This window comes from Meriones unguiculatus, chromosome 2 (genome assembly GCF_030254825.1).
Source record: "Meriones unguiculatus strain TT.TT164.6M chromosome 2, Bangor_MerUng_6.1, whole genome shotgun sequence".
In the NCBI taxonomy this organism is placed as follows: domain Eukaryota; kingdom Metazoa; phylum Chordata; class Mammalia; order Rodentia; family Muridae; genus Meriones; species Meriones unguiculatus.
The window spans coordinates 173,733,710-173,745,775 of record NC_083350.1 but is presented as its reverse complement, the minus strand read 5'-3'; the positions used below and the strand labels follow the sequence as shown (position 1 = coordinate 173,745,775).

Below are 12,066 nucleotides of genomic sequence, written 5' to 3'. Positions count from 1 at the left end.
AAGTGCTGCCCACTAAACCAAATTCCTAGATTCCATGCAAAAATGTTCTAGAGTAAGATCAAGATGCAGACAGTGGATTTTTAAAGTAATAATATTATATAGAGAAATAACAGACTTTTAAAATTAATATACCAGAAAGAAACTACATTAGTGGTTCTTCCACCAAATGAACAACTGCAAACAAATTCACGAGCAGCAAACAAAAGAGAAATTAAATTCGATTCATATAGCTGGGACTAGGAAGCGGGGGCCGAAGGTGAGGGGCAAAGTAAGGGTAATGAAAGTGGCAGGGCATAGCATAGTACACACATGAGGAGAACATGGGCACTAAAGGCCCCAGATCTTGTCGATAGAACAAGTGATAGGGTAAAGAAGAGCCAAGTGGCCACTGATAATTCAATTTAAAAAAAGTTCAATTTAAATGCAGGCTCGGAGGCTGTGGGAAAGAACACAGGGGTGAGGGCTTGATTTTTGACCCTAGTACCCATGGGAAAGCCAGGTCCTGCTGCTTGCACCAGCTGTTCCACCAGCACTGACGGGTGCAGGGAGACAGGAGCATCTTTCAGCTTCAGTGAAAAATGTTGAGCTCCAAACTTAATGAAGACCCTGTCCCAAGGGACTAAAGTGTAGAGTGACAAGTTAGTGCACCTGATGTCTTCCTCTATTGAGTTGAAAAATAGCCTCTCCTATTTCTTGAGAATGTTAAAACAATACTGAGCCAGCAGAGACCGTTACTTGAGCAGTCATTTAAAGTATTTAAAACATCTTTAAATATTTTAAAAATATCAGTCATCCTCTTGGTTGATTTAATAATTTCTTAAAAGGATCTTGGGTAGAAAAAAAAGAATATTGTTTAATACAAAGTTAGTCTTTTCTATTTTCACATTACATCCATATCTCTCCCACACTCCCTTCCCTACTAAATATAGAAAAATAAACTTGCTGCATTAAAAAGAAGTTATTTGATTAATAATGTAGTCTAACGTGGGAGAGGTGAGTTCATGTTTTCATACCCAGAGTTTGGAAATGAACATATTTTAATTTAAAAAAAAAAAAGTTGACCTTTATTTTAGTATTTTATGGTAACCTTATTTTTCAGGTGGCCTACCTTATCCAACAAAATGTGATTCCACCTTTTTGCAATTTGCTGACTGTAAAAGATGCACAAGTTGTGCAAGTAGTACTTGATGGACTAAGTAATATATTAAAAATGGCTGAAGATCAAGCAGAAACCATAGCCAATCTCATAGAAGAATGTGGTGGTAAGTTTATCATGAGGTGTTATGTACATTTTAATGTTCTTATTGTAACTTCCTTTATTTTCTGAGTAATAGTACTCTTTCTGCATCTTCTGTCTTAGATAACAATAAAGTACAGTCCTGTTTAGCCTTCTGTGTATATTCTGTATATTCTTATAACTGAATTGTTGCCACATAGTAAAAGCACAGCGCTAAAGTAGTAGGAAGACAGTGGTAAAACAGCTCCTCAAGGCATGTAGTTTAGATTAAAAAGAAATATGACTGATTTAATGTGCTAATTACCCTAATAGAAATGTACAACAAAATGGGATACCTAATCCGTCCTGGAAGAAGCAGGAAGTGACACCTGAGCTGGATTGTGGGAGATGAATAAGGATTAATAAAGTAAAAAGGGATGAAAGGTGTTCCAGGCAGAGATAACAACATGAGCAAAGTCTGAGGTGAGAAATAGCATTCAGCAAATTATAAATAATTCAATATTGCTGAATCACAGAGTATGGCATGGCAAGTGCCCTGAGTTGAAGCTTAAGAAGCAGCCAGTGACCAGACCCTGGGAAGTCAAGAACTTATTGAATAGCACAAACTTTATTCTGTAGGACATTAGTCAACAAATGTGGCTTTGGAGCAGAACCATCTAGAATGTGAACAACACAATACTTTTAACTCTTAAAGTTAACATCTAGGCAGAATAACTTGCAGTACCAGTTGTGGCTGTTGAACAAAATATGCATGTCAACCTGAAAAAGCCTAAACTGAATATCTGAGTGAAGCTGGAACACGAGTGAAAGGGACCTATAAAAACTCAGGGGAGAGCCTCGAGACCAGAAGCCTGGTACAGTGAGAAGTGGGCATTAAGACTCGGTATACAACTCTGTAAGCACTGTAGAGTGCTTACTAGTGTGTTTGAATCCCCATGCTCAATCCCTAGAATGTCTTTCCCTAGCCCTGAAAAAATAATGAAGAAGAAAAAAAAAAGAAACAAATATATCTTGTTAGTACTGTCTTAAGAAGTACTGCATTAAGAAAGAGGCATTTAAAATTACTAACATGACAAGCAGAACAAAAAATGGTGTGATCATCAAAGTGGAAAGAGGACATAGGGAATAGGTTAGAAAATAACTAGTAATTGAAAATATAATAAAAATTACCTTACTGATTGAATTTTTATCATATAAATATTTTAAGGAGTAAAATAATTTTTATATTAAAATAAAGAGGATATTGAGCATTACTTGCCTCACTGGTAATGAGGAATCTGTGTTTTATAAATTCCAGGGGGTTCTACTCTTGGTACATTTTTTCTCATTGTTCTATGTTCAGGTGGATGTCTGGCACAGGGACCTTTGGAGACAGGAGGCAGAGAAGCCTGAGTGCATAGTGAGCAGGCTATAGTAAGTGATGGCAGTAATAGTGCAGACAAAGGGAAGGACGATAGGATTCCAGAAGTGATTATGTGAGGTGTCCGAGATTAGATTGTGGGGAAGGGAACCTTTCTTAGATTCCAAGATATTGTTGATTATTGAGAAAGAATTCAAATAAAAAGTTAAGGGGGAGGCAAGTAATACCTAGGTTTCAGATAATTTGAGTTTTGGAACTCTGTGAAATATTCTTAATGGAATTATGCAGGCATTTGAATCTTGTGTTTGTGAAACTCTAAAAAGTAGTGGAGATAACAAATTATAAGTTCTTAGTAGTATGTAAAGTCCTATTTATTAACTAAAGTTTTTAATAGAAGAAACATCAAAATGAGTAGTGGCACGCTCCCAAGATAACTTCCTCTTTTCAAGGAGTGAGTAGAGGGTAAGTCCTTCATGGGGGAAGAAACTTCTCTTCATTCCAACAGTCTTAAAATTATCGCTCCTATAAAATATATTAGTAAATTTAGTATATATGTGTTTTTTAATGCCCAGGGTTCTACCATAAAGTGGGTTCTACCATAAAGAATGACAGCCTGTTGGTACATTTTATCTAATAAACATCCCTAGATTCATTTCTTCTTCCCCTGAAATACTGTGCTTGACTTGATTGTTTTCAGTGAGCATCACAGAATCATTGCATTATCGCCAGTACCTTCAGTTTGCTTTTCATACATATAAAGTCAAAAGCCTGTACAGATGCTAGAAAGGGGAAGATGTGCTTATCTATTATTTATAATCAAAAGTGATTTTATACTATTTTGTGAACATTGATCCTTAATTTACTTATTAGATGTCACATTGTTAATTTACATGTTTGCATGTCTTGCTCAGATTACTCGTCTTTTTAAGGTAAATGTCTTCTATCTTTGAACATGACATCTCAGTTTAAGACTCACCAGTGGAAGAGAACCCTAAAGACTAGCCCAGAAAGTTTACAGTATGAAGATTACATTATGTGTTTCAAACTTATTGTAACTTCTAGCACATTAATTTCCATTGTTCACTTCATAAAATTTCTTACAGGACTGGAGAAAATTGAACAGCTTCAGAATCATGAAAATGAGGACATCTACAAATTGGCCTATGAGATCATTGACCAGTTCTTCTCTTCAGACGATGTACTTAATATGTTTATAGTTTTCTTAGTTTTATATACTAAACAAATCTGGATCAAAGGGTATAGTAAACTAAGATGTATACATGTGTACAGTTTTTTTGCAATAGAATTAAAGTAGGTATGTGACAATAATATTACTTTCTTTGAGAACACATTTTAGTATTTTAAAGTTCCCTTTAGGACTTAAAACAGTAACAAAAAGGATATTTTGTTACACTGAATAAGCTGATTTCTTTCTAGTTCTCCTACTTTTAAATTGGTAATAACATGTCTAGAAACAAAACAAAAAAACTGATACCAAGCATGGTGGCACTCAACTGTATCTCCCCCACCCCCGCTTCAGAGCTGGTGCAGAAGAAGAACTAGGAATTGGAGGCTGATTTTGGCTACATAGTGAATTAAATGCCAGACTGGACTATGTGATAGCCTGTCTCAAAAAAAATATATCAAAAAGCAAGCAAACAAAACCAGTAGAACCAGTATAACCTGTAATAAACCCTTTATAACTTTAATTAGTTAACCCATATTTTCAAATATAATTTTTATTGGTGATTAAAAGCAAAATAATAAAGAGAGAAGATGAGAATAATAAATCATCAAAATGAAAGGTGCTATTAATTAAATATGTGGAGTGGTACATGAAATTAGATTTAGTGAGAGTGCCATTAAATTATAGTTATAATGAAAGGATTGTTTATTTGGGTGAGTTTTGTTAGGAAATGTTTTTATGTATATGCCTGGCTGTCCTTGAACTTTGAGCAGTCTTCCTTCCAGCATTTCAAGTGCTCAGATTATAAGGCATGTACCACTATACCCTATATGAGTTATTTTCCCAATGTCTCAAGAAATAAGTTTCAGGGCTGGAGAGATAGCTGGGGCAAGAGGTATTAAGAGCAGTGATTCCTCTTCAAAGGACCTACCTTCAGTTCCCAGCTCCCATTTGGTGGCTCACAACCATTTGTAACTCTAACTCCAAGAAATCCAGGGCCCCCTTTTGGCCTCCATGAGTACCAAGCACCTGCGTGCTTCACAGACATACATGCAGGCAAAATACCCTTGCACATAACAAAATTATTTTTAAGAAGAGTGAAGTTTCATAACACATTTCCCCATTACCAAAAGGAGTAAAGAACTAGGAAAAAAAAACACCATAGCCCATTAGAAATGTCCTCACTAGGGCTAGCAAGGGGGTTCATAAGGTAAAGAATGACAACTGAGTTCAACCCCCAGAATCAGCCTACAGGATGGAAGGAGAGTACCAACCCTCCCAAGTTGTCCACCAATGTCTACACGTGAACCATGTGGTGTGTGCCACAAGCAATAGAGACAGAGATACAGGCTGTAGAGTTAACGCAGAAATTAAGAGCACTTACTGCTCTTACAGTGGGCCCAAGTTGATTGGTTTGTTTTCTAACACCCACATAAAAAAAAAAAAAAAAAAAACAGAAAAAGAAATAGCCACGCTAAATCCTATTTAAATACGCAGCTGAATGCATCATAAAAAAAATCCAGACGAAGTATACTCTTACAGATAGATTAGCATTAATCATGCTTTTTGAGACAGGGCTTTCTCTGTATAACAGCCCTGGCTGTCCTGAAACTCCATGCTGCAGAACAGGCTGGCCTCAAACTCACAGAGATCCATTTGCCTCTGTGTCCCTAGTGCTGGGATTAAAGGCATGTGCCTCTGCCTCCTGGCTAATCATGTTTTAAAGTTGAAAATTTGAAAGTCGTAGTTTGTAGTTAGGAATAACAGAATTATACATTCTAAAAGTAATAAATAGAACATTCACTTTCTGCTAATATGTTTGAGGATTCTTGTTCTGCTTTTTGAGACAGGGTTTTTTGTTTTTTTTTTATTGTGTGGCACTGAATTTTCTAGAACTCACTATGTAGGTGGAACTCAGCAAAAAGTGGACTATAGTCCTTCCAGTTTACCTTCCCAAATGCTGAGGGCAAACACCTGTGCCACCATGCCCGAAACCCATTTTTGTTTGTTTGTTTGTTTTTTAATATCAGTACTTTTGTTTTCCTAAGTATAAGAAATTACAGTGAGTACCAGTGTTTACCCTCTCAGTTTGGAACCTGGGGCCATTTCCAGTTTTCTATTTAAATAAGGTTTCCATCATGTATGTTCTTGTTTCTTCTCATCCCTTAAGAAGGAGTGTTTACACATATTTCATATTTCTAAAGGATAGTAGAACATTGTTGGCAGACACTCATCACTTAGATACAGTCTACACTTTTAGAGGGTAATGGAAATTACTGTAATTCAGATTTTATATAATTAAAAGCTAATCATCATTCTTTTTCCTTTTTTCCTTCAGATCGATGAAGATCCTAGCCTTGTTCCAGAGGCAGTTCAAGGTGGAACATTTGGTTTCAATTCATCTGCCAATGTACCAACAGAGGGGTTCCAGTTTTAGAAAGATGTTGTGGAAGTTAGGTACAATGCAGCACCAAGACATATATATATATACACATATATATAAAAAAGGTTTGATCCATCAAGCTTGGCTCATGGGATCTGCTGCTGCATTAAATCGGGAGAGAAAATGTGAAGATTTCATTTGGAATCACAGAAAATGCCCAAATGAGGTCAAGGTGGCGAGTGGGTGCGAGTGAGAATGAGTGGCAATGTAAGGAAAACTGGACATGAGTGCTTATTTAGGTTGAGAGTAAAGGGCTACAGGTCACAGGTCTTCAGTGCCTGAGAAGGAGCACTGACTTACTCTGTCATTGAGGAGAAGTGAAGTGCTGTCATCATCAAGCCCTGTAAGCATAAAAGTGATGCCCGTATAAGTCAAGGAAAACGAGCCCAGGCCTTGCTGTGAAGCAGTGTGTGAGTGACAGTGTTGAATGAATGTCTGGCTCTGTAGGAGAGAGCCAGGTTCATCTTTCAAATCTAGGGCTCTTCACACATGAAGCAGACTCCTAGTCCTGGAGTGACTGTGTGCGAGAGTATGGTTGTGGTGCTGTATGTGGACGCATGCAAGCTTAATTCGCCTTCAGGAGGCTGATAACAAACCTAGTAGATCATCAAAGTGAGATCACAAGTGTTAATGTACACTGGACATGAAAACAAAGACCGGTTTAGCAGCAGACATTGGTTTACTCTGCAGCCTGTGTTTTCTATTCTCCCTCTACTCCCGCTCCCCTTTTTTAATTTAGTTTTTATTTACTTTACCTAGTATGGCTTTTTTAGTTGCTTCTCAAGTCAGAAAACTTCAGGAAGGTTTCCCTGTGCATTTGCACCAGATGAGTGTTTGATGCTATGAAAAGCTTTCCATATCATCAAAACTAATTTGTGTAGATTTTTGCATGAAAAAAAATCATAAATTTCCCACACAATAGACTGTGTTACAGTACACAAGTTGCCATAATAGTATAAAATGTGCTTTAAAAGCCATTCTTTTCATTTTCAGAGATAACATAAAGACCTTTGCATGAGGTAAATCTACAGCATAGTTCATTTTTAGATTTTGTTGAGTCCTGTAAAGAAGAAGTTTCAGTTGTGATAGAATACCGTGCTGTGTTTAAATGTTAACTTGTTTTCAAACTTTGTTTTCTATGAAAATGATATGGAAACTTCTAAAATGGAATTTGGTGCATATGTACTGCTGAATAAAGACCGATGAAGAGGTTTGAGTAGATGTACAAATCAAGTAATGGTTTGAACACCTTTAATAATATGCCTAATCTGTTTAATTGTTTTAGAATCTTTTTATCTTAGATGTAGGCAGCCATGAACAATCTATTTTGAGCCACTTTAGGGAGAAAACTTTGTATTTTTAAAACTTGCATAAAAGTTATGCAAGTGTTTTTTATAAATTGGAATAATACCTCAGTTTTGAGGTTATGCACACTAAATTAAATATGTCATAAATTAATTTGTACAAAAAGAACTCTTTATAAGGTGGCTCATTGTAGGAAATCCTGTGCCTTCCCCTTTGAGCACAAGTGTTGCATGAACAACAGTTTGCTATAAGAAACATACCAGGTTAGCCACCATTAGCATCTATATCTACTTTGTGTTTAAAAATCAACTGGTAATTCTGAAACACTGCAGAATTGATAAAAATTATTTTGTGATCATAACTCTTTGTTGAACTAGAGTATTTTTGCAGCATTCCTTGTCATCAAAAACATGGTTAAAGTTTAAAATTAGAAGCAGCAGAAAACTAGCTTGTAAAATTTATTCAAGTAGAGTACAGGCTAGGCTGTCTTGGGGAAATAAACATTAAAACTTAAAGCAATGTTTTACATGGGGTATGTGTGTGGTGTGTGGATTTCTTTTTCTGTTTAATGTTAAGAGTATACCTCAGTAACTTCTATTAGCTTCTTGTCTGTCTTAAGCCTTTGTCTTAGAACCAGCATAAGACATGTCATAAGCTCTGTAATTTCATTCTGGGCATATTAATATTTCATTTCACAGAACTTGTTCAGTGGACACTACACTTGCACTGTCTTCCTGTTAACACCAAGGTTTTGACCAGTTTTCGCTTTCCCAAGTCAGTAGGACAGCTTGAGTTATATTTTTAAGTTAACATAGCCAACAACATGTAGCTCCAAATGAGAGGTCGCATACAATGCCGCCGCCCCCCTTTGGCGGAAAGCTTGAACTCTGAGAAGGTGAACATTTGCTATCTTATATAATTACTATTTTTAGTAAACTGTAATCAGTGAGCCTATAGTGGCCAGTCGTACAGAATCTATATATGTAAGGAATCCTGGTAGATAGCTGAGGGAGGTATCGGATGCCTATAATCCCAGCTCTCAGGAAGTGGAGGCAGGAGAATCACCAAGCTCAAATCTAGCCTAGGCTATATTGTCAGAAGATCCTGCTTCAGAAATTAAAGCAAAATGTATGGGAGCAATAGTCATGTCTCTAAGGGCTACCTGAAGGTCTAAGGATTTGACTCTAAGTATGTTCTCTGTAGGACATGATTTTTCTAGAATTCTAACATGTGCTTTTCCATATCTGAAATTAGTCCCATACAAACACAACTTTTTAAAATTTCTCCAGTGATCTAGGAAATTTAGTTTTAACAAAAACTTTTATCTGATAAGGGGGAAATAGGGTAATAAGTCTAATAAGCTAAAAATGTTTTATTTTTCATGTTCTTCCTTGTTTTTCACACCAAGCCCCTCTCAAGTGCTACAAAATAACAATACTGTGTTATGGTATATGAGTAGTATGTCTTTATTTTATAATTTTGAAAGGCATCAGTAATTGTGTGGTATAGTAAACTGGTATTTTCCATATTGTGCTGTCTACACATTAAAGTGCTCCTGGGAGAGTTTAGTTATGTTTACTTTGACTGCACTTCAGAGGTCAAAGATACTTTTTGCTTTTTTTCCTTAAAGGTCTGAAATTACTCGGGGTTGTTGTACCATCAGTATAACTTGCAGAACACTCTTTTCTAATCCTCTGTTTCAGTTTCAGCGAAAAGTTAGGAATAAGTTAAGTTTTGTCTCTTAGGACTATCAATGTCTAACTAATTACCTCAAGCTTGTTGCCCTGGAACATGATATATATCTGTTGTTTCACAGTTTCTGCAATCAGGAATCTAGTTCACGTTTGGCTAGATCCTCTGCTCAGGGCCACACAAGTCTGCAGTTTCATCTGAAGGGAGGACTCTTGCTCTGTGTGCTCATGTGACATAATCCATTTCTTGTAGCAATAGAGCTCCTGGCTGCTTCCTTCTGCGAGACTACCAGGAGACACTGATCTCAGGGGAGACCCATGCCCTCTTTAAAGGGCTGGCTTGGTAAGGTCAGCTCCCTCGTTTGCCAGGGTAATTTTCTCTTTTGATTAAACCCCAAACCAAACTAAGTAGATACCTTCATTACACTTGCAAAATCCCTTCACATTTGATAGATTCTGGCCCATGACAAGAGGTATTGTCCATTAGGTTAACAAATCTGCCCTCTAGTGAGAAGGTATTGTACAAAGTGTGTATATCAGTGTTGGGGGCCATTGTACAGTCTACATGTCATTAAACTACAGTAATTTAGAAGTGATTTACCCCCACATGTGATTAAGCTTTTGGGAACCTACCAAAAGCTCTGGCTCAACTTAAACCCTCAAAGTACATATACATGCAGTGTGCGTGTAGTGTTGTAATTTCTCTGAGTTCCTACATTACAGAATAAAATGATCTGTCCTTACCCTCTTAAGAGTGTGAAAAGAGGATTTTTCCAAAGTCAGATGTTGCTAAGGACTGGGTTATGGCCTTGTTTTTACTTCCACTATCGTGCAGTGTTTCCAGTAAGTATTTAAATTTGTAAAACAGTGGGAAAAAAAAGTTTATGCAAATAAACACTCAGCTTCAATCAAACATTTTAATGTGTAAAATTTTTTTTTAGATTACTGGCAACTATGTTAAGAGGCCTAGATAGCTAGTACTCTTACAGTATTTTATGTGGTTACTTATTGGCAAGATTTATCAACTGTCACCCAGTATTAAAAATCCAGATTATTCTTCAGTATTATCCATATACTTTAACAGCAAATCTATGCCTAATATTTAGCCTTTGAATGCTTTAGTTTTAAATTTCTTAAATACATTATTAAAACGTTCTTTTTAGGGCTGGGGATATAGTTCAGTTGTATGTCAGTTGTCTAGCATGTGAGGAGCCTTGGATATACTAGCACTGTAAATATGTGAATGTGAGGGAGTGTGAGTTTGTGTCTGTGTGTCTATGTGAATATTCATACGTACGTCTTATTCAGGATACATAAATGCTGTTGCATAGGTGTCCACATCACAGTGCACTCTGATGGCCATAGTACAAACTTAAAAAATGATGATTCTCACGATGTTGCTGAGACAGGCCTCCATCTCCTTTCTCTGGTCATGACATCTTCATCCTCAGCATCCACAGAAGCTGAGGTCACAGGCATATATCACTGCATTTTCCTGTGTAGTACACATTAACTCTTAATAAAAAGAAATTATATAAAGCCTAGCACTGATCAGAAGTAGTTGTCTATTGGAGTTGTCTTTTATTAAATATGTATTAGTCATTATGAGAATAATATAATTAACAGTTTTTCTCCCTGGAGACCTAACCTAGCAGTTGTACTGAACTTGAATGGTCCTACCTAAAAAATAGCAAGTCCTTTAAATAGCAAAAGGTTTGCTCTGGATGTCTGTGTCAAGCTATTCTTTTTTTCTGACATTAATAACTTCTGCTTCCGGAAACCAGCTGAGTATACAGGAAAGTGCCTCCCACCACGGGACCACGGCACCTTGAGGTTGCTGATGGTTTCTCTGCCCTGTTTCTTGCCTTTTCTCCACCTTTTATCTCCTCTCTATCTCAAAGTATGTTGCCTTCTCCAAGTTACGTGTTTTTCTATACTGTTGGTTCTTCTGGTTGTGATCTTTACAAAGAAATGTGGGGCTGGTGACGTGGCTCCTAGGGTAAAGGCTCTTGCCACCAAGCCTGGTTCAGGTTGGATCCCCAGAACCCACCTGGTAGAGAGGACTGACCTCCAGGACTGTGCCCCACCATACACACACACACAGAGAAATGACTTCTATTTATATTTGTCTGTAATTCCTAAAGCTTGTATCCTATTTTCTCTAACTGAATTTTACTTCCCAGCTCGATAGCTCCGTTGATCTGGTTTTTATCTTCTCTTAAAATTTACCTCAGACTGAGTAAGTTTTAAGGAGGTTCTCGGTGGGTCTGGGTCAGAGGCTGCATCTAGTAGTGACTGTCCTCTGATGATGAAGAGCATCTCATGGCGAGAGGTGGAGTGCTTGTGTGTGTATATATATATATATATATATATATATATATATATATATATATATATATATATACACACTTTTTCTTGGTGTCTTCTCCCACAAACTTTGCATTATGGAGGCTCTAAAGACAATGGAAGCTCTTGTGACCTTGTCTAACCTTATCATGTTCCAAATGTTACACCTGTAAATACACCATTGTTGGATTAAATTGTTGCCCTTAATACCTAGGTGTGGGTAAAGGCTTGGGAGACAAACAATATCAGTGTCAAATGAACTGTTTGGCTGTAGTTGCTAATTTTATTCAAGTTTCCTCCCAATTTGCTTCTACTCCTATTTGAAACAACTGCTGGGAATATCTAATAATCTACATGGTTTTTTGGTAAATTCAATCTGGTTACTTGCCCTCAGTGTCCCTCTCCATTTCTCTGAGCCCTTCCTCGTTAGTATACAGCTGCCTTTTTAGTGTGTGTCTGTGTGTGTGTGTTGAGCGTTTTAGACACCACTGAGCTACA

At 37.0% G+C, this 12,066-nt stretch overlaps 1 protein-coding gene across 1 annotated transcript in view; it reads left to right on the top strand.

The window, feature by feature from the left end:
• The window catches only part of Kpna4 (karyopherin subunit alpha 4), a 62,714-nt gene extending 54,650 nt beyond the window's left edge, over nucleotides 1-8,064 (top strand). The window contains exons 15-17 of the mRNA XM_060378420.1: nucleotides 1,100-1,262; nucleotides 3,701-3,795; nucleotides 6,122-8,064. Coding sequence (XP_060234403.1) covers nucleotides 1,100-1,262; nucleotides 3,701-3,795; nucleotides 6,122-6,220 — 357 coding nt within the window. The 3' untranslated portion in view covers nucleotides 6,221-8,064. The remainder of the gene's footprint in view (nucleotides 1-1,099; nucleotides 1,263-3,700; nucleotides 3,796-6,121) is intronic.
• The last annotated feature ends 4,002 nt before the right edge of the window (nucleotides 8,065-12,066 follow it).